This window comes from Lissotriton helveticus, chromosome 10, assembly GCF_964261635.1.
Source record: "Lissotriton helveticus chromosome 10, aLisHel1.1, whole genome shotgun sequence".
Classification (NCBI taxonomy): domain Eukaryota; kingdom Metazoa; phylum Chordata; class Amphibia; order Caudata; family Salamandridae; genus Lissotriton; species Lissotriton helveticus.
The window spans coordinates 42,230,460-42,251,125 of record NC_136071.1 but is presented as its reverse complement, the minus strand read 5'-3'; the positions used below and the strand labels follow the sequence as shown (position 1 = coordinate 42,251,125).

At 50.3% G+C, this 20,666-nt stretch overlaps 1 protein-coding gene across 2 annotated transcripts in view; it reads right to left on the bottom strand.

The window, feature by feature from the left end:
• LOC144785865 (catechol O-methyltransferase-like) overlaps positions 1–20,666 on the bottom strand; it is a 109,991-nt gene that overhangs the window by 51,093 nt on the left and 38,232 nt on the right. The window contains exon 1 of one of the 2 annotated variants that reach the window (XM_078664717.1): positions 6,030–6,295. The exons of the other annotated variant lie outside the window; for it this stretch is intronic. Coding sequence (XP_078520843.1) covers positions 6,030–6,059 — 30 coding nt within the window. The 5' untranslated portion in view covers positions 6,060–6,295. Of the gene's footprint in view, positions 1–6,029; positions 6,296–20,666 lie in introns of those variants that run through there. 2 annotated transcript variants of the gene reach the window in all.

Here is a 20,666-nt window from a genome sequence, read left to right as displayed (position 1 = left end):
TCAATATGGACAACAGCAGTGCAAGCTTCCCTCACACACAACAGGTTCAATATGGACAACAGCAGTGCAAGCTTCCCTCACACACAACAGGTTCAATATGGACAACAGCAGTGCAAGCTTCCCTCACACACAACAGTTCATAATCGACAATTGCAGAGCAAGCCTCTCTAGGTACTAGACAAAGGCATTACTAGAAGACTTTAGGTTAAAACTGTAAGACACCTAAGACCTACACAATCACTAGACAATGGCATTACTAAATGCCTGTATATGACAACTTTTAGTCAATTTGAATCACAGCCCTGCGCAGATCTGTCCTAAAACAGATATGAATGAATGCCAGGTGTATATGAATATCTTAATGGTGCACAAACTGCTGTAGATGGTTCCTTGGCCATCCCTTTGCACCCTACCAAAACAAACAATCTGCTAGGTGTCCTCTGATTAAGGCAGCTAATTAGTTTTCTTTTCGTGGCCCCCTCGCTCGTCTTTTCACCAATGACTGCTGTGAGGATCTGGATGAACAGTAAGATAGGGCTGTGGAGCCTTATCATGGACTGCACTCTCGGGTACAGTCTTGGGTCCAGTCAGTATCGTTTACTTAACCTTTGTTCAACCCCGGGTAGCTGTGGCTGCGAGCAGTGAGGCTTGGCAAAGGAACTCAGTGTGAAGCATGTAACAGCACCAAACAATGAAATAAGAACATCACACAACAAGAAAGACACATGACAATAATTAAACTGGACTTTAGCTAACACTCTGTCCCTCTCCGCATGCTCCTTTACCCGGGGCAGGGAGGTGCCTCCCTCCTCTAAACCCACCTTAGCTAGGGCAGTACCTAGCTTACCCACAGAGGTTACCCAACACTGGACTAACCCCGCCATGACCAATTGGGTCAGAGGGACTGTTTTGCCTCCTGTCATGGGGTCTGCCCAGCATTCTAGGGAAAGTGCGGCCATAAACGCAAACACCCAGTAGAGGCAACTGACAGCGGTCAGTGCCCAGACCACACCCTTATCTACCCACTGACAGGTGGATTTTATACCTTGTGGGTAACTTAGGGTCTTTTATGCTCCTCTGCTTTTTCGCAGTAGGTAGCTACTACTTCATGTGTCAGACACCCTCCTTCCACTCCTCCTCTTGTAAGAGCAGAGGGATCCCCCCTGTTGCTGAACAATTGCCTGACACCTCAGGCCTTCTTGGGGAAACAGGTAAGATCTTGACAGTTCCAGCTTTGGGGTTCTCCCTTACTGGGGTAGAATTCCCTTGCGTCACTGGGTCTTCCTCTAGGAGTTTCCGCCCCTTCCTACTTTTATTTGTCTTGCCTTTTCTCTTGGACCTACTTGTCCTAACCTTAGGGACAGGACCTCCAGAATCCCGGGGTGGGCAGTGCCCTGGGCAACTACCTCCTCTAGGCTCAGACCAACCTCTGGGAGGTCAATGCCAAGGAGACATTCTAGAGGGAGGTCTAGACAGACCACCACCCTGGGATAGCTAAGGGAACCTCGCATCTCTAGAGTTACCAAGACCTTAGGTCTGTTAGTGGCCTCCCATGGGATAGCCCTTCTTCCCCTTACCTCTCCTGGCATTGTTCTGGGGCTACTAACCTGTCCGTCACTATGGCGTGACTGGTGCCTCTGCCACTCAGGGCAGTGACTGGGATCCCATCTACTTTGAGGTGGTGAAAATGTTTACCCCAATCCTCTGGAAACACCACCTCACCATCTGGGCCCTTTTCCCAGTTAAAAGCAACCAGGATATCCTCATCAGAGGACTCCTCCTCAAAGGCTACATTAGCTACACTAGCGGGTACCTTTCTCTTGGGACAAGCTGTGTCCCCTCTGTAGTGCCCTGTTTGCCGACAGTCAAAGCAAGGCCAACTCTCTAAGAATTGTTTTTGCCCCGGTTCCCCACTACACTGCATGCTAAAGGTAGGATGTTTTTTTATCTCTTCTCTTTTAGGGTTTTGTGTCTCTGATGGAGTCTCTTTAGTGAGTTTACCACCTTTCCGCTTTCCCTTCTGTGGGCCTAACCCCCCTTTCTTGGGCCACCCCCCTGGGTGTTCTTGGGAACTCTAGTTCTAACCGGCTCATTAGCTTTCTTGCCCAAATCTCAAGGACTAGAAGGCCATGAATCTATCAGATTCTGGTGTCACTTCTCTGAGGTACAATTTGAAATAATTTGTTCCTTAATTACTAAATTGTAAAGCCCCTCATAGGAGTCAACCTGGTTACCCTGAATCCAGCCTACCAGTGACTTCACAGAGGCATCTACAAAGTCCACTCATGTCAGTGTGGACCCCTTTGGTGTGTTCCTAAACTTTTGTCTTCAGGGGTAAGCCCAAATAGCTCAATGAGTGTCTCCCTCGAGTGGGTGTAATATTCTGCCACCTCATCCTCGAGTGTAAGCAATCTATCACTCCCTATTGGTGGTAGTAACTCACACAATAGGGCACCCAGTGTTGTGCACTGTCTGTCTTCATCCTAGGAGCTCTCTCATAGGATGCTAGTCACTCGTCTATGTCATCCCATCCCTCTCAGTGTTGGGCAACCTGGGATCACAGGCCCCACCTGTGATTAACTCTGGCTCTTTGTTGCTACCACCATCTTCTTGGGGAGTTGTCCCTGGCTCTCTTGTTGGTCAGAGCCAGTTTTCTTGCTTGGAGTTCCAACTTGTTCTCCTTAATCTCTAGGAAGGCACGTTGGTCATCCATATCCTTGGATCTCCCTATGGAAGTTTAGCTTCTTTCACTTCCAGATAAAGAGCCTTTTCTTGACCTGATACTGGGGTCTTCACTCGGGTGTCCCCCTCGCTTACAAAAGGAGTAAAGCTATTATAGCCTTATAGCCCGCCGTAGAGGGCTATACCGGCTATTAAAGGCCCTCTCCAGCGTTAAAGGCCCTGAGCTGAAGGCGAGGGCCTTTAACAAGGGAGAGGGACTGTAATAGCGGTATAGCCCATCTACGAAGGGCTATAAGGCTATTAGAATATTCTGCCACTAGAGGGCAGAATGTTCTAACAAAAAAAACAAAGCCTTTTGGAAGCGTGAGGGGATTGGAATCCCCTCAGGCTCCCTGAAGCCTTTGTTCACAGCCAGAGCTGTGAACAAAGACACATTGGAATGTTGGAGCTCCAGGCTTATACCAGCCATTATAAGCCCGGAGCACTCCATTGTTTTCAATGGAGCTCCCAATATTCCAATGTTCTAATGTCCCTTTCGTCACCATTATCAGTAGCAACTTCTCCTGCCAACTGGACTTAGGCCCTCCTGGCCTCTTCCCATTCTCTGAGGGCTTGTTCCAGTTAATCCTTTTTGGCAGTCATGCCTAATCCAATCTTCCTTCTCTTGCACATCCTTCTTAAATCATTGATTTTCAGCGTGGACATGTTAACCAAGTAAGTTGCCATGATATCCATCTTACAGCCTTTGCAAAAACTTTTTGCCACTGGGCGTAGTGGTTGTCGTCATCTTTGGCTCTTGAAAGAACAGTGCCTGGTCATAGCTGCCAAGGTTTCAGATTGCAATGTGTGACATTTTCATAATTTCAGTGTAATTATGATTTGGGCTCACGGGTTTATGGTATATATATTTTTGTAATTTCCGTCTGTATTTATCCATATTTATTTTTTTGCTAATTTTACCAGTATTTACCCATATTTACTTTAGGTTTCGTGAAAAAATGAAGCTAAAATGTTGATATGTCTGCATTTATTTAACCACTTAACGAACATTCGTGCCTGGCAGGTTTCAATGATATATATACACTCAGATTATAAAATATGCACTTATAACAAATCATGCACATTTTAATATCAAGGTTCTACAAATCTACTGCTGTTTAAGGCTCTTTATTAAATGTAATGATTTTTTTTAATCACCTTGTCTGTCAATCCGCACAGCTGCTGGCCTGGCAGTCATGACTGGTATCATTTAGAATCAGCCAAAAACAACCCAATTTCCGTTTTTATCCACATTTAAAAATAAATACAGACAGAAAAAAAAATTATGTCTGTATTTATCAGTAAAAATCAGTAAAAACGGAAAACAGGTAGCCTTAATTATGATTGACATTTCAACGACTATGAGTGACACTTTCTCAAAAGAAATACAAGCAATGAAGACGAGGGAAACATATAAATATCAGAAATTAGACCCATTTGAGCATAGCTGGCAATGTTTCAGATTGCTTATATCTGATATTTTCACAGATTCAGTGGATTTATGAGAGAATTCAACGACTAAATATGTGACACTCAGAGCGACACATTCTCGCAACCAAAATCATGCATTGAAGTCCATGGAAACAGACAAATATCAGAAATCACACTCATTTGAGCAACATGAAACTGGAACTCTGCAGCAAGTGCTTTTAAACCTATTGTTTAATTTCTTGGGGCCAGATATAGAAAGGCTATTACCGGTCAGTAACGGCCGACATTAACGAATTTCAGCCGTTACAGACCGGTAATAGGCTTTTCTGATGTAGGGGCCAAAATTAAGGATTCGGTAATTTACCGAATCGGTAATTTAAGGAATCTGTAAATTACCGATTTCTTAAATACCGATTCGGTAAATTACCGAATTCCTAATGTAGGGAACACTTAAATGAGTGCTTATCCCATGTTAGGATTCGTTATTTACCACCAACTACAAGTTGGTGGTAAATAACGAAAACACCGCAAAAAGCAATTTTATGCAAATTGCTTCAGTGCCATGTTGCAGGCATGTATGTCTGCAACATGTGCACCCATACACAATGGAGGGGTGCAACAGGGTGTCAAAGTGACACCCTGCCACCCTTCAATGTTTTCCCCCTTTTACCGAACCGGTATTTACCGATTCGGTAATTGCCGGAATGAATGGCAATTACCGAATCGGTAAATACCGATTCGGTAAATACCCATTCTTAACGATTCAGTAATTTTTACCGAATGATTTGCTACATAGCATTTACCGATTCAAAAATACCGAATCGGTAAAATTCGGTATTTTCGAATCGGTAAATGCTATTTACCTACATCTGGCCCTAAATAATCAGCACCCTCTACCCCAACCTCAGCACCAGGTTCGGCTGAACCACAGGTAACGAAGGGATCTCTGTCACAAATGCAGCAACCCACTGAGCTAGCCACATAAAATACAGTTCTGTAATCTGCTGGTAGACTTTCTTTGCTGCAGGCATATTAACCCTCTATGCTACTTTATGGTGAGAGTCAAAACTGCCAGTAGACAAAGCTCGGACCTCTCTCCAGTGGGAACATTATTCACCTGACTTATCTCTGGCAAGTCTCACAGTACTGGGAAAATAAAGCCTGCCACAGCATACTGCCCCTGCCCAGCAAGGACATTACACCTATTGTGCTAATAAATCATGGCAGACAAACCTGCTAGTTTAGTGAGACAAAACTCAGACTTGAATGGCCCTGCATTTATAGCACAGACGGACAACTTTTCCCTCTGCAGAATGCAGAAACACAGCTAAGGAGTGTCTTTGCTGCCACGAGGACCCCTGGGACAACCTTCTTTTTAGAGATTCCTCGAGTGCACTAGTCCAGACCGGGAAACATCCTTTACAACGCAACCGTTACAACGCACTACCATTACGACGCAACCATTACAACGCAAGTCATTACAACGACTTGCGCTGGGGGGCGCTCTAGGATAGGGAATAGTTTTAATTTACTATCCAACACCTTCCCTACCATCCACAGGGACTGGAGTTGGAATAGTAAATTAAACTATTCACTATCCAGCGCCCCCCACCGCAAGTCGTTGTAACGACTTGCGTTGTAAAACTTGCATCGTAAAGGCATGCGTTGTAATAGCATGCGTTGTAACAACATACATCCGTCCAGACCATGCACCAGATTGCAGGCATTTCCCTCGAGTGCCTAGTCTTACTTTGCCAGTGCACGAAGCACAAGTGTATCCATTTGCATGGCGCTATGCCATCCTGGAGCCCCTCCCCATTCTCGTAACAAACATTTTAAATGTCAGCAGCGGGTTATTCAGTGAATATGTGACTTACCTGAGCCTCTTGAAAGTCAGAATGATCCATCAAGAGGAGCTGTTGGCGTGGCACCTCGGAGCAGAGATCGCTAGCCGGACTCTTCGTCAGAGAGCGAGCCCTGCTGCCCCGCCTCAGCCTGCAAACTGCTTGGCCGGGCCCCCCTGGGGGTTGACGGGGGGTGCAGTCGAGCGGTTTGCTAGGGCCGGTTTCGGACGATTTTGTTACAGGGGGCCGATATTGCTGACCTCCGGTAACGTAAAAGGTCCCCTGGGGCCCAAAACTGGCCCCCACCCTGGCGGCCCATTGGGGAAACGCCCAGTGCCCGCTACGGCCAGACCGGCCCGGACTGTGAGACTCGCGCCGGCGTGACGAGTCCGGACACAAGTTGCGCTCTGCCTGGGCTGGGCTCAGCAACAGCACATTTCGAGGTCAGGAGGAAGTGAACCGGTGGTCGATTCTGAACAGTGACTTCCTTCTTTAACCCGGGGCCATGGAGCAGCACGGCGCGCGGAAGAACAGCAATGAATTCCTGGGTGCAGTGGCGTAGCATAGGCCCCCGTAGCTCCTGCGGTGCCGGGGGACTGGAGCTCCAGGGGGACCCTTCAGCACAGTACCTTGGCCTGAGAGCTCCTGACTGACTCCAGAGGGGTGGGGGGCTGCATGTACTTTGCAGGAGGGGGCCTCAAGTTTTGTTATGCCACTGCCTGGGTGCCCTGGGGCTCGGCCAGCGGGCAGGAAAGTGAACATCCTGTCACAGCATGTACAGAGCGGATACGGCTCCTCCCAACAAACAGTGTATCCACAGTGACCTAACGCGACCCGGGGGAACATCTAACAGAAAACAGCTGATAAGGATACGCCTATACGTTTCTTCATCAAGGTTCCTCTTACCAGAGGAGCAATTTTAACCTTGTGATATTAAGGATCTGTAAACAACACAGTCAGCAATGAGACAGACAAAGTACACAGGGTGGCTGTGCTGGGTCGTGGAGGGGGTGTGGAGAGTGTCGGAGCAAGGAGTGCCGGGGGGAAGGCTAGAAGCACCCTCTGCCAAGATCGTGGTTGTTGGACTGGGTCCCTTTTCCCAAAATGTTTCGCTTTTCACCCCCCCTAATTTAGGATGTCTCCCCCATGGTAAAGAAAGTTGTATAGGCCATGTGTGGTGTGAGAGGCCATGTCAAATGTAATGCAATGGTGTGCACTTGTTAACCCCCCATTGTAGAAATGTACCCTGGTGAGATGTCGCATTTAAAATTGATGCCATGGCAGTGTGTTGTGCCACCTGACTGCAGTAGGTTAGCAGTCTAGTTGTTTGGTACCCAGCCATCCCAGCATTTGGAGGGAATGCCTGGCACCCTGGGTGCTCTACTCATCCCTCTGAGCCAGTTTGAACCAGTTCCCCAGAGGATTCTAGAAGCTTCTGGCACTGACTGGTAGGTGGGGTGAGGGGCGCATAAATAAGGGGGCTGTGCCACCATGTGCTGAGACAGAGCAGGGACCAGAACGTGAGGGGACCTGCTGCCAGAGGATACCACCACTAGGGCCTGTGTGCTGGACCCTGCACCTTACTAGAACCCCTCTGCTGTCCCCAGGGCTAGTGGAAGCCCCACTGCAGGAGTTCAGGCTGCTGGATAGGAGGAGGGACACGCTACAGTGGAGGATGGTGAAAGCCTACCGCCCTGTTTTGATAAGTTCCCACTAACTGCTGACCTGGCCCAGTAGTGCCTGCTGCTCTGTTCCCTGGCCCCTGAGGAAGGAGTGCCAACCTAGGTCCCTGAGGCTGCGGGGACCTTCGCCACACGAGCGCTATATCTAAAAGCACCTGGAAAGGAAGGAGCACCTTGGACTGGACTCCCAAGGAGGTGAGAAGCATTACCCTGGGGCCCCTGAGGCTTGCTGTGGGGACTGTCCGCCCCACCCCCTCCTTGCGCTGTGCTACTGGAAGCGCTGCCTGTCAGGGCTGGGGAACCCCAAGGTGAAGCGCTGTGCCCCTTGAAGCTGTGCTCCAAGTGCTACTTTGACCAGGACTGAAAAGGATTGCCACCTGTTAATAGCGCGGTCCATCTAATTGCTAGACTGAGAGCGTCTGTTGCGCCTGAAGCGCTGTGTGTGTTGAGGCGCAATTATTTCCCAGAGCGATCCTGCCTATAATTATCTCCCTGCGCTGGCCTGCAGGAGACTGCCTCGTGTCACCAAAGCGCCGTGACCAAGACTACCTTGCGGCCCTTCGAAGCGCTGTGCCTAAATCGCGCTGCAGGCCCGACTCACCGCCGCAGCACGGGGCTCAACTGTATGCCCTTTGAAGAGCACGCCCTTTTTGCCGAATTGAAACGCCGCAGGAGCCTACCCAGTGTTGGCGCCTTAGTTACCTCCGCGGGTGCTCACCCCGCATGACTGCTGCCTGGGAATCACCGCCGCGACCTCAGGGTCGCTGAAAAAGGGAGCGCCGCTAGTGCCTGGTCCCTCGCGGCGGCCCCCGGAGCAGGCCACCGCGGCATTGAGGAGGCCCGCACCAGGCCTGGTGAAGCGAAGGAGGGCGGTATCACGTGGCTGGGGTGCCGGCCACGTCACCGGCCGCGTCCCCCAGCCCGCCGCACACGGATTGGCTGTGCTGCTGCATTCCCCCGCCGGCCGCGCTGTGATTGGCGGCCAGCGCCACAACCCCCAGGACCCGCGCACGGATTGGTAGCAAGGCTGAGGTGCTGCCGGAAGTTAGCGGTAACATTGCGGGGCTCCCATAGTGACGAGGGAACCCCGGGAGTGCGAGAGACTGGAGCGGGAGCCCACCCCACTGGTCAGAGTCTCGCAGTGCCCGCGAAAGGAGAGCAGGAGAGGGAGCGTCGAGGCACATTGTCGGTGCCTGCCAGCCCCGCCCTAACGCATTGGATCCAGTGAGAGCCCGGAGCCAGAGGAAGATCCCGAGGAGCCCAGTGAGTGGGGCTCGGCTGCGTGGTGGTTGGGGGGTTGTGTCGGGGCACAGCCGGTGCCCACCCCCTGGCGTTAGAGTCCTGGGAGGGACTCCACCGTGAGTTGTGCTGCCTGGCCTAATGTATTGTCCACAGCTGCCCCGCTGGACAGTGGGCAGCTGCAACAGAAACTGCGGCAACAGTCCCGAGGGGAGGAACTGAAGGATGCCTGAGGCCACCCTGCCCCTGCTGGACCCTGTTGTCGGGCCCCGTTGGCCCCTGTTAAGCTGTTGAAGGCCTACAAGAAACTAAGGCCCCTGAACTGGGCCGTAACGGTAAATGCTGATTGTGTTGGACTCACAGTGGCCCCTGGTTAGGGTAATGCTTTCTGCCAGCTGGGTCCCTGTCCTCGAGGTGCCATATAAGTAGGGGTACAGGAGCTGAAGTGTCCTAGGCAGTACTGTTTTCCTTCACCCTGCTTAGGCCCATGCTGATGTTACGGTCCCCGAATGAAATGTCGATTGGTTTCTCCAGGAACCTTGTTGCATAGGCATATCTGAGACGTGGTACCTGAGTTTCCAATTAATGGTCCTACCTAGATCTCAACCAAGGAAATGTTGTCTATTGCGCGGACATGCCCAAAGGCTGATGCCTAGTGTTTTTCCCCTCACATTTATATTGCTAATGTTCTAGGCCTATGGTGTACTTACCTGCCTGAGGTTATGCCCATGGTGTTTAGGCCATGGTTATGCGCACAGCGTTACCGGCCTAATGAGTTCATGCTAACTGAGGTTGCTTTATGTTTTTTCTCTACATCCTGGAAACTAATGGACTTACTTACCTTATCTTCTTTTCAGTTACCATGTAAATAATCCCCTTGTATATATTGCCCTGGCGCTAGTTGGGCCAACATTGTGATTTGCTTTTGCATATCGGTGGCAATACAAGAGTTTTTCTTTTTCAACCAGAACTGGTGTTGGGTCTCTTTTTGTGGGTACAGCGTGGATGCTTCACACATGTCCTCAGGAGTTTGGCCTGCCCGCTCTGCACCATGCTACCCCCAGTAGCATTGGTTTCCCCATTTCTAACAGTGGTGCTGACAGAGAGCAGGCGACAGGCTCTGGCTCCCAGGGCCGACTGCAGGGCTCACAGACATGCTCCTGTCCCAGAGCGACATGGTGCAGGAGCCGGCTTCACAGCCCCGCCATGGCTCTACCCAAGTCCGGATTCATTGAGCACTCGAACGCCGCACTCGCTGCTGCTGTAAATGCAGCTCCAATCACAGTCGCAGTCACTACCTGCTTCACCCAGGCTGAGCACGCAGGTGCCGTCAAGGTGCTAAAAATGTGTGATTAATGCATTTTAATACGGTGATGCGGACCACCACATTAAAATGCATTATTCTGCTGCCTGATGTGTCGTACCTGGCAGGGCTGCCTAGAGCAAACAGAACTTTGGCAAAACTTTTGAAACTATTAGCTCAACTCTACTATAGTATGTCCTTTATGGGGTTACCAAGTTAAATTGCCTGGTACCGCTAAACACAAGTTCTGGATCCCAAGGCTTGGCACCACTGTGATGATTGGCTGTGGGGTCTTATACTGGAGTGCCCTCACAGGTACCATCTTGGGTCCAATCAGTGCCGTTTACCTAACCTTAGCTCAACCCTGGGTAGCTGTGGCTGCGAGCAGTAGGGCTTGGCAAAGGAACTTAGTGTGAAGCATTTAACACCACCAAACAACTGAATAAGAAAGTTATACAACAAGAAAGAGACACAAAAATACTTTATAAAGAAATACAGCATATTTTAATGAATTTTTAGAGTCCTTGATCATCAAAATCGACCGGATTGTTCTGGAGATACAGATTTTTAAAGCAATAAAAATACTTTTAAATACAACCGAAAACGAGTATTGGTCAATTAATACTTTGGAAAAGTTTGAAACAGTTTGGTGAATCCGACCCGTATTGGGCAACCAATTCTGGCAGCTCAGAGGTGCAGGATTCGAGTATGTATCTTTGGATAATTACTTGGCCACCAGATCATTTCTGAAGCTAGTGCTCAACTTTACAGGATGACCGCCACAGACTTCGATGGAGTGGTCCTGATGCTGAGGAATGCAGGAAAGGGATGCTCAACGGATGCTCCTGATGTTGTGCAGTCAACAGCAGTGAAGTGTGGTTGATCCCTCAGTCCATGGGTCAAGTCAAGTCAAGTCAGAATTTATATAGCGCACTACATACCCATAGGGTCTCAAGGCGCTTGAGGAAGGGGGGGGGGGAGGTTTACTTATCGAATATCCATGTTTTAAGTTGTTTTCTGAAGGCTAGGTGGTTTTGAGTAAGGCGGAGGTGGATGGGAAGGGAATTCCAGGTCTTTGCCGCCAAGTAGGAGAAGGATCTTCCTCCCATGGTGGCTTTGTGGATGCGCGGAACAGCGGCGAGGGCTTGGTTGGACGAGCGCAGCTGGCGGGTGGGGGTGTAAAAGGAAAGGCGCGTGTTGAGACAATCAGGTCCAAGTTCGTATAGGGCTTTGTGTGCGTGGGTGAGGAGACGGAACGTTATTCTCTTGTTGACGGGGAGACAGTGAAGGTCTTTCAGGTGAGCGGAAATGTGGTCTGTGCGGGGGATGTCTAGTATGTGTCTGGCTGAAGCATTTTGGATGCGTTGGAGTTTTTTCTGTAGTTTCGCGGTGGAACCGGCGTAAAGGGTGTTTCCATTGTCCAGACGGCTTGTAACCAGTGCGTGGGTGACCGTTTTTCTTGTTTCGGTGGGGATCCAGTGAAATGTTTTTTTGAGCATGCGTAGGATGTTGAAGCATGAAGATGAGACGACGTTGACTTGTCTGGTCATCGAGAGTGAGGAGTCCAGGATGATGCCCAGGTTCCGTGCGTGGTCCGTCGGTATGGGGGCTTTTCCTAGGGCCGTTGGCCACCAAGAGTCGTCCCAGGCGGAAGGGGATGAGCCTAAGATGAGGACTTCCGTTTTGTCCGAGTTCAGTTTCAGACGGCTGTGCTTCATCCACTCGGCTACTTCTTTCATCCCTTCGTGTAGGTTGGTTTTGGCGGTGGTTGGGTCTTTGGTGAGTGAGAGGATCAGCTGAGTGTCATCAGCGTAGGAGATGATGTTGAGGTTGTGTTGACGTGCGATGGTTGCGAGGGGGCTCATGTAGACGTTGAAGAGGTGGGGGCTGAGTGATGATCCTTGCGGGACGCCGCAGATGACTTCGGTGGCCTCTGACTTAAAAGGGGGGAGACGGACTCTCTGAGTTCTTCCAGCGAGGAACGAAATTATCCAGTCCAATGCTTTTCCTTGAATTCCGATGTTTCTGAGGCGTTGTATCAGGGTGCTATGGCAGACTGTGTCGAAGGCTGCGGAGAGGTCAAGGAGGATAAGGGCGACTGTGTCTCCGTTGTCCAGTAGTGTTCGGATGTCGTCTGTTGCTGCGATGAGGGCGGTCTCGGTGCTGTGTTTGGCTCGGAAGCCAGACTGTGAGGAGTCGAGTGATTTGTTAGTTTCGAGGAAGGTGGCGAGCTGATTGTTAATGGCTTTCTCAATGACTTTGGCAGGGAATGGGAGGAGCGAGATGGGGCGGTAGTTTTTGAGTTCGGTGGGGTCAGCTGTGGGTTTCTTCAGAAGGGCGCTGAGTTCGGCGTGTATCCAGCTATCTGGGAATGTGGTGGAGTTAAGGGAGAAGTTGATGACATCTCGGAGATGGGGTGCGATAATGGAGTCTGCTTTGTTGAAGATGTGATGGGGACATGGGTCTGTAGGGGATCCTGAGTGGATGGAGTTCATCAGGCGAATGGTCTCTTCTGTGGTGATTGGGTTCCATTCGAGAAGGATATTCGGAGGAGGTAACGGTTCGGAGGTGAGTGGGGTGGATTGGTTTACAGGTGTGTTGTCAAAGCTGTTATGGATGTCGGCGATTTTGCCATGAAAGAATGAGGCAAGGGAGTCGCAGAGGACTTGAGAGGGGTTGATGTCGTTAGAGCTGGCGGTGGGGTTGGTGAATTCTTTGATGATGTTGAAAAGTTCCTTGCTGTTGTGGGCGTTGTTGTCTAGTCGGTCTTTGAGCGCTGATTTCTTGGCTGTCCGGATTAGTTGGTGGTGTTTGCGGGTGGCGTTTTTGAAGGCAGTTTGGGTGATAGTGTTTGGGTCTGTTTTCCAAGTTTTCTCAAGGGAACGACAGAGCTTCTTGGATTTCTTAAGGTTATCGATGAACCAGGGGGCGTTCTTGCTACCTTGCTTGTTTTGATGTTTTTTCAAGGGTGCTAATTTGTCGGCCGTTTGGGTTAGCCATTGTGTGAGGTTGATGGCGGCTTGGTTAGGGTTCGTTGAATAGGCAGGGGGTTTTTGAAGAAGCGATGTTGAGATCTGGTCGATGGTGATTTTGTTCCAATTTCTTCGCAGAGTTGGTTGAGGGTGGTTGTGGGTCAAGGTCTTATTGTAAATAAAGTGGATGCAGCTGTGGTCCGTCCAGTGGAGGGGGGTGGTATGAGTGAAGGAGATATGCTTGCTGGAAGTGAAGATAGGGTCGAGTGTGTGTCCTGCATAGTGTGTGGGGGTGTTAACAAGTTGTTTGAGTCCGAGATTGGCGAGATTGTCCAGAAGGGTGGTGGTGTTACTGTCGTTGCTCTTTTCCAGATGGAAATTGAGGTCTCCCAGTAGAATGTATTCTTCTGAAGGGAGGGCGTGTGGGGTGATAAAGTCAGTGATGTCTTCGCTGAATTTTGTACGGGGTCCTGGTGGCCTGTAGAGGAGGGCGCCCCTAAGTGTTGTCTTGGGGTCGGTGTGGATCTGGAAGTGAAGGTGTTCGGCGATAGCGAGGTTGTCATCTGAGCTGGTTGAGACGCGGATGGTATTCTTGTGGACGATGGCGATGCCTCCTCCTGTTTGGATGGGGCGGTCCTTACGGATGATCTTGTAGCCGTCCGGGATGGCTATGGTGATGTCTGGAGCTGAAGAGGCATTCATCCAGGTTTCTGTTAGGAAGGCGATGTCCGGAGAATTGGTGTCGAGTAGATTCCAAAGGTCGATGGCGTGTTTGTGAACCGAGCGGGTGTTGAGAAGGATGCATTTTAGGTGGTTGGTTTTGGCTCTCTGTTTGGTGTTTGTGGGTGGGTGTAACCACGGCACCTCGGGTCCCACAGTGTCCTCTTTGCTGCAGCAGAAGGCCAGTTGCGCCTGGCCTTCTGCTTCTTAGTCACAGCGAATATCCTTGGTGGGGGCTAGTGTCCCTTGGGTGTGATGAATCCGGGTTCTACTGGGTGCGACCGACACAGGTGCAACTTTTGCTTATCTTGGATTTGCCTCTCGTGTGTGCGGCGACTGGTAGCAGCACGGCAACTGCGGTGGGTACCATTTTGTCGATTTGAGCACTTTTAGCTCTTGTGTCCCTGGAGCTGGTTTTAGGGGAGGATCAGCTGAATGATCCTTTAAGTCACTGAATTTGGTCAAGGAGGGAACCAACTTTTTCTCTGGTCAGGGGCCACAGGCCAAAAGTGTAGCAGGTGCAGTCCTCTCAACTGTGCCGTCTCCGTACGAAGTAAAGGCAGCAGGTGCAGTCCTCTCAACTGTGCCGTCTCCGTACGAAGTAAAGGCAGCAGGGCAGTCCTCTCAACTGTGCTGTCTCAGTACGAAGTAAAGGCAGCAGGTGCAGCCCTCTCAACTGTGCCATCTCCGTACGAAGTCAAGGCAGCAGGTGCAGCCCTCTCAACTGTGCCATCTCCGTACGAAGTCAAGGCAGCAGGTGCAGTCCTCTCAACTGTACTGTCTCCGTACGAAGTAAAGGCAGCAGGGCAGTCCTTCTTCGGTCCGATCTTCTTCCACGGAGTGAACTGTGGGGCAGGGTGCCAGGGGTACCTTACGTATCTCCGAAAAGTACCCTGAGGGGACCACACGGTCGGTCACAAGACAATGGGCTACTGGATCCCCTCCTCTCTAGTGACGAAGTGCCTGTGATATGTGGCATCTGGTTACTCCAGCGTGCCTCATTATTTCCCCTTTCAAGATGGCACAACCCTTCCTCGGTCATCAGGAGCTGGGTAGCCCACTGTAGAGGTGTGGCTACCAGTGGGCTACACACCCACAGGAAAATGGGTTTGGGGACTGGTCTCCCTCTCCTAGGCTATGTCTCCTAAATGTCTGCAGGAACAAAAGACATCCTACTCAGGGATATTGTCACTGCGACCCTTCAAAAGCAGCTTCCACTTTGAAACTGAGCCTTCAAAAGCGGCTTCACCTTTGAAACCGGCCTTTTGAGCTAAACACCGTGGGCCCGATTCACAGACTAACTTAAGACAAAATCCTAAACTTACTACCATTTTGGTATTCACAGAAGGCACTTACTCATTTTGGGATTCACAGAAGGCAATTACTCATTTCGGTGTTCACAGAAGTTAGGAGTCCTAACTTCTATGAATACCGAAATGAGTAGGTGCCTTCTGTGAATACCAAAATGGTAGTAAGTTTAGGGTTTTGTCTTAAGTTAGTTCTGTGAATCGGGCCCCCCGAGTGGCTATCCAGGGGGAGGAGGTGACACCTCTCTCTGTGGCAACTGCCTTTTTTCTCTGGGCCTGGAAGTCATTCACACGTTTCCCCAGGTGGTCAGAAACCTGTCTATGTTTCAGCCGCGGCCCGTGGAGGGAGTTACCATGGGGCAGGGAGGCGGGGAGGGGGAGGGGCAGGGGCAGGGTGGAGGGTGCTAAAAACCGGCATATGGATAATTGCACTTAAGTACACAATTTAATTAATAAAACGAATTTCGTAGCGTGCACTGCATCGCATTTTCGATGCAGTGCGCGCTACGAAATTTGTTTTATTAATTAAATTGTGTACTTACCTGCAATTATCCATATGCCGGTTTTTAGCACCCTCCAACCCTGCCCCTCCCCCTCCCCGCCTCCCTGCCCCACCGTAACTCCCTCCACGGGCCGCGGCTGCTATGTTTCAGTGCCTTTGAGAGGCCTCTGGACTAGCTGGAGTGCAGAGTGGCAACTTTCTAAAAGTTGCTTAACTTTAAGAGTGGCTTTAAATCCGACCTTGTGCCCAGTCCAGATTTAATGTCACAATTAATTTGATACCTTACTTGACTTTATTAGGTGGTCCCATTCAGAAGTTAGCCTGACTGGGGTGCCAGCTGGTAACCCTATGTTAGCCAATGGGACGCCTAACCCTTGCAAAGGATAACGACAATTATGAAGTGCTGCTACTAAGACTTATAGAAAATCATATGTCTTACTTAATAAAATATAGTTCTCTGCCATAGGGCTCCATATGCCTTCCTTACATATATAATACATACATCCTTAAGGGAAGGGGTGGCCTTGCCATTAGGTGTAATGGCAAAGTCGAACTAGCAGTGCAATGCCCTTTCAATCACGAGTAACAGGCTGGGGTCCATGTTGTGTCTTTCACTTGCAGGGTGGCACTAACTGTGTTGCAGCCTTGAGTGAACACTGCCTCACTTGCCCTTGGTACCCGGAGTACTGTATATTAGGGACTTATAAGTAAGTTAGTCCTTGCCACTTGGGTGCACCCAATTAAACATACCTTTTGCAATGGGTCAGAACACTGGCACTGTGGTCTAGACAGCAGGGCTCGGTGCACCCTCAGAGTCGAAAAACCAGCAGCTAATGTTCCACATGGGCCAAAAACTGTGTGGGGGGGTGGGCAATAAGTCTGTTTCCTTACAGCTGCTGAGATTTATTTGTTGTATAAAAGGGGTGGTGATGGACGGAGCATCTGAACCAATCAAACACTCACACCCAGTCAAAAGATCTGGGTTTAATCCATCACCGTTCTTTAGCCCACTCTGCCACCCCAGTTCAGACATGGCCATATGCAAATCAGTCTGACCCTGTGCCTCATGGGAACAGTCCAGCCCGAACTGCCAAGCCATGCCTTCCCTGGACCGGAAACAAGCTTCCGAGGACCGGTTTCTGGCATTTCAGCCGTCTTCAGCCTGGCTTGCTTGAATCCAGTGGCAAAGTGAGCAAGGGACTCACGTCTGAGCATACCCTGCCAACTTATGGCGAACAAAGTGGTACAAAAAAGATATATTTGTTGACAGACTCATGGAAAGACTGGTTACCAAACTAGAGTCTTCGGTGGCGAGGTTATTAAACTTTTCCGCCAATTTAAGACCTCTTTCATTAGTGGTAAACCAGGGGCTGGTTTATCCTTCATTCAATTGCCTGATGAGAATGCAGTTTCTGTTGCCCCTGCTATATTGACCCCGCCCCTTGGCCTGATGCTTTAGTCGAATGCCCCCTGTTATGTGTTAGCAGTCCAGTAGCTGGGTGGGAGGAGTTAGGTGGGCAGGGAAAGGAAGAGGCGGAGTAGGGACAGGATGAGGGCAGATAGTGTAGGGACAGGGCAGAGATAGGAAGCATACAATAAAGCTCCTTCCTGATAAACCTAGTGTCTGTCATCATTGGCCTCAGACACTACAACTGGCGACGAAGGGGGGATGACCAAACCCACTGCTTGCAGAACTCGACGAAGACACCCTGTCCCAGGCAACGTAGAAGAAAACGCTGCTGAGTACAGTGAGCTGCCGCTTAAGAAGAAGAAGCCAGCAGCAGGTGACCCTGCCCCTCCAAAGACCGTGAGGGAGCCGAGAGGGGCTGCGGGAACGGGCGCTGAACCGCCCGAGAAGAAAGAAGCCGATCGCGTCGAAGCGCGGCTCACGCCCGAAGCGTGTGCTGTGGGTGAGTCCTAGTAGTGCAGAAGTCGGGAGCCCACTCCGACCCTGCCGTGCACCCTAGAGCGAGGGAGAAGTGACCCCAGTGTGGAGGACGTCGTCACCGAGGATCCGCCAACAAGCGCCACCGAACGCCTGGAAGTCCGGGTTCGAGTGCCCGCCGATAGTGGAAGACCTCACGCCTGATGCATGAGCCTTGGCACGCTGTCGCAAAAGTAAGCGCGGGAATCTGCAAGATAAGGTGGGAGCCCACCCCAACCTCACCTGATAGCAGCCGCAGTTGGGGAGAAGTGGGTCCTGACGTGTGCTGCCCTCTGGAGCTGCCAGCCGGTGAGACCAGAGTGAAAGAGGATCGAGTGAGCCAGGAGAGAAAGCCTTGTGTGCCTGCAGTGACGGCGGCCATCTTGGGGTCAGGCAGCTGCGGGGACAGACCCCACGATCTCCATGGGCGGCCATCTTGAAGTCAGGCAAAGCAATAAAAGGCCAGATAAAGAGCAAACAAAAGCAAATAAAGCACAACAAGCCACAGACAACGCAGTGAAGGTGTAACACAAGCAAACAAGCATGAGCCAAGCCAACCAAACAGACATTCAGAAGCAAACTGCGCAGAAGCTTGAAGTCCAACAGTGCCAAAGTAACCAGAGTAGGATTTTTGCGATACCACGATGTCGACATCACCACGACGAGATGAGGCCAAGCCCATCATCGCAGGAGGGTCACATTTGAGGGCTCCTGAGCCTGTCACCCTAACGACAGGTGGAAGCATGGGCCCCAAGTGGCAGGAATGGCTCGAAGACTTCGAAGACTACATCGAGGGATCCAAAGTGACCGTTGATAAGGACAAGCTGATAGCACTCCGGAATCTGGCGGGGCGTGAAATAAGTAAACTGATCAGGGATCTCCCTGCTGCAGATACCGGAACGTACGACAAAGTACGCGACGCACTGAACAGGAGATTCCTCCATAAAAGGAACGTGGACTATGAGCGTCATGCTTTTCATCAGGCACGTCAAGGGAAAGACGAGGCAATGAGCACATTCATCACTCGCCTGCAGCGACTATCGAGGCACTGCGAGTTTGACAATTTTTCAACCAACGCTGCCATCAAATCACAGATCATAGAGGGGTGCCACTCGGAATCCCTCAGGAGGCGACTGCTGAGAAAGCCTCAGGAACTGGACGACATTGAGGAACTGACTCGCGTCTACGATCAGGCTGAGGAGCATGCCGCGACCATTGAATCTGGGCGCAAGGTAAGCCATGAGCAGGCACATCGAGTTTAAGACCATGGTGGCGGTCGAAGAAGCTCGAGAGACAAATAATGGAAATCGCGACGTCGTCTCGCTCGAGACGCTCAGAACACAGAAGGCGGGAAACCGGCCGGAGAGAGAAGAGACCGGAGAGAGCAAGAAGGTGCTACAGGTGCGGATATGACTATCCCCACGTGGACGTCTGCCCAACCATGGGCCAGCGGTGCAGAAAATGTGGTCGGACGAACCATTTCGAGGCAATGTGCGGCGAGTACAACAAAGAGAGGCGAAGTGGAACTGGGAGGTCGTCCCGGTCGAGCACCAGAAAGCACCACATAAGAGCGGTCCATGACAAAAACACAGGGTCCTCCAGCTCGACTCACTCCAGCAGGGAGTCGCACAGATCGCGATGGGAGCGCATATCTCCGTCCCGGGGCTCCAGATCTTCATCTCGAGACTCTGAATACATGACTCACCATGCATACATGTTCGCGGACCCAGATCAACTGAAGAAGTATCCTCGGCTACACATAAAAGTGGGGAATCATGACACTAAATTTGTGATGGACAGCGGAGCATCGCTGAACTACATCCCCGTCACAGAGTATGAGAGGATGCGACCCAAGCCCCCGCTTGCCCATGCACCCGTCCGGGTCTTCACCTGGATGTCCAAGAAGCCGCTGCAATGTCTTGGCAAATTCCCGACTACGCTTGCACATGACAACGTCACTATTGATGCAGTCATTCATGTCATCAAGGGCCCCGAATCTGACTGTTTGCTCAGCCTGCCGACTGTGGAACGTCTCCGTCTTGTTGAAATCCTTTTCAAAGTCTGTGACGACCAGGACATCGTCAACCGTTTTCCTCGCCTTTTCATCGGGCTGGGGAAGTTGAAAGACTGTCAGATACATCTGCACGTCAAGAAACAGATTAGACCCGTCGCTCAGCACCCCCGACGTGTTCTCTTCCATCTTCAAAAGGCTCTCAAAGATGAGATCAATGACCTCCTGTCTGCCGACATCATCGAACGCACGGACGGTCCGACCCCGTGGGTTTCGCCAGTGGTCGTTGTACCAAAAAAGGGCACCGCCAGCAAAGTAAGACTGTGTGTTGACATGCGAATACCCAACACTGCGATAGAATGTGAGCGCCATCCAGGGCCACTTCTATATGACATGATCTCAGCCTTGAACGGAGCCAAGGTGTTCTCTAAATTGGGACTTAAACAAGGGCTATCACCAGCTGGAGCTGGATGCCCAGTCACGCCCCATCACAACTTTTGCAACACACCTAGGACTCTTTAGATATAAGAGACTGAGCTTCGGTGTATCATCGGCTGCCGAAATTTTCCAAGATCTATAAATAGAGGGGTTTTGTCCTACGGGTCCTGGCTGGACAACATACGTTAATGAAGAAGAAAAAGTGCCAGGGCTCGAGTTTTACCCACCAGAGCTTATTTATTCAGCTGGTGTATACCTTCCTTTCATTATTTCCAGAAGGTGTGCATTTGTCATTATTTCAACATTTCAAAACATATTTACATTTTTAAACAGAGGATGAGACATTCCTTTTACTGTAGAAACAACATTTCATACATTAAAAATGCTTGCGGTATATTCAAACAAAAAACAAATCAGAAGGAATTCATGAATGGTTACACTTTCACTATTTCATGTAAAACAAACATTAAATCATGTACACCTCAGCTTATTCGGGTATTTTTTAAATACATTGCCCTATGGTATTATGCGCCACTTTAGACAGCCAAATAGCCGACGCGTTTCCAAACCCT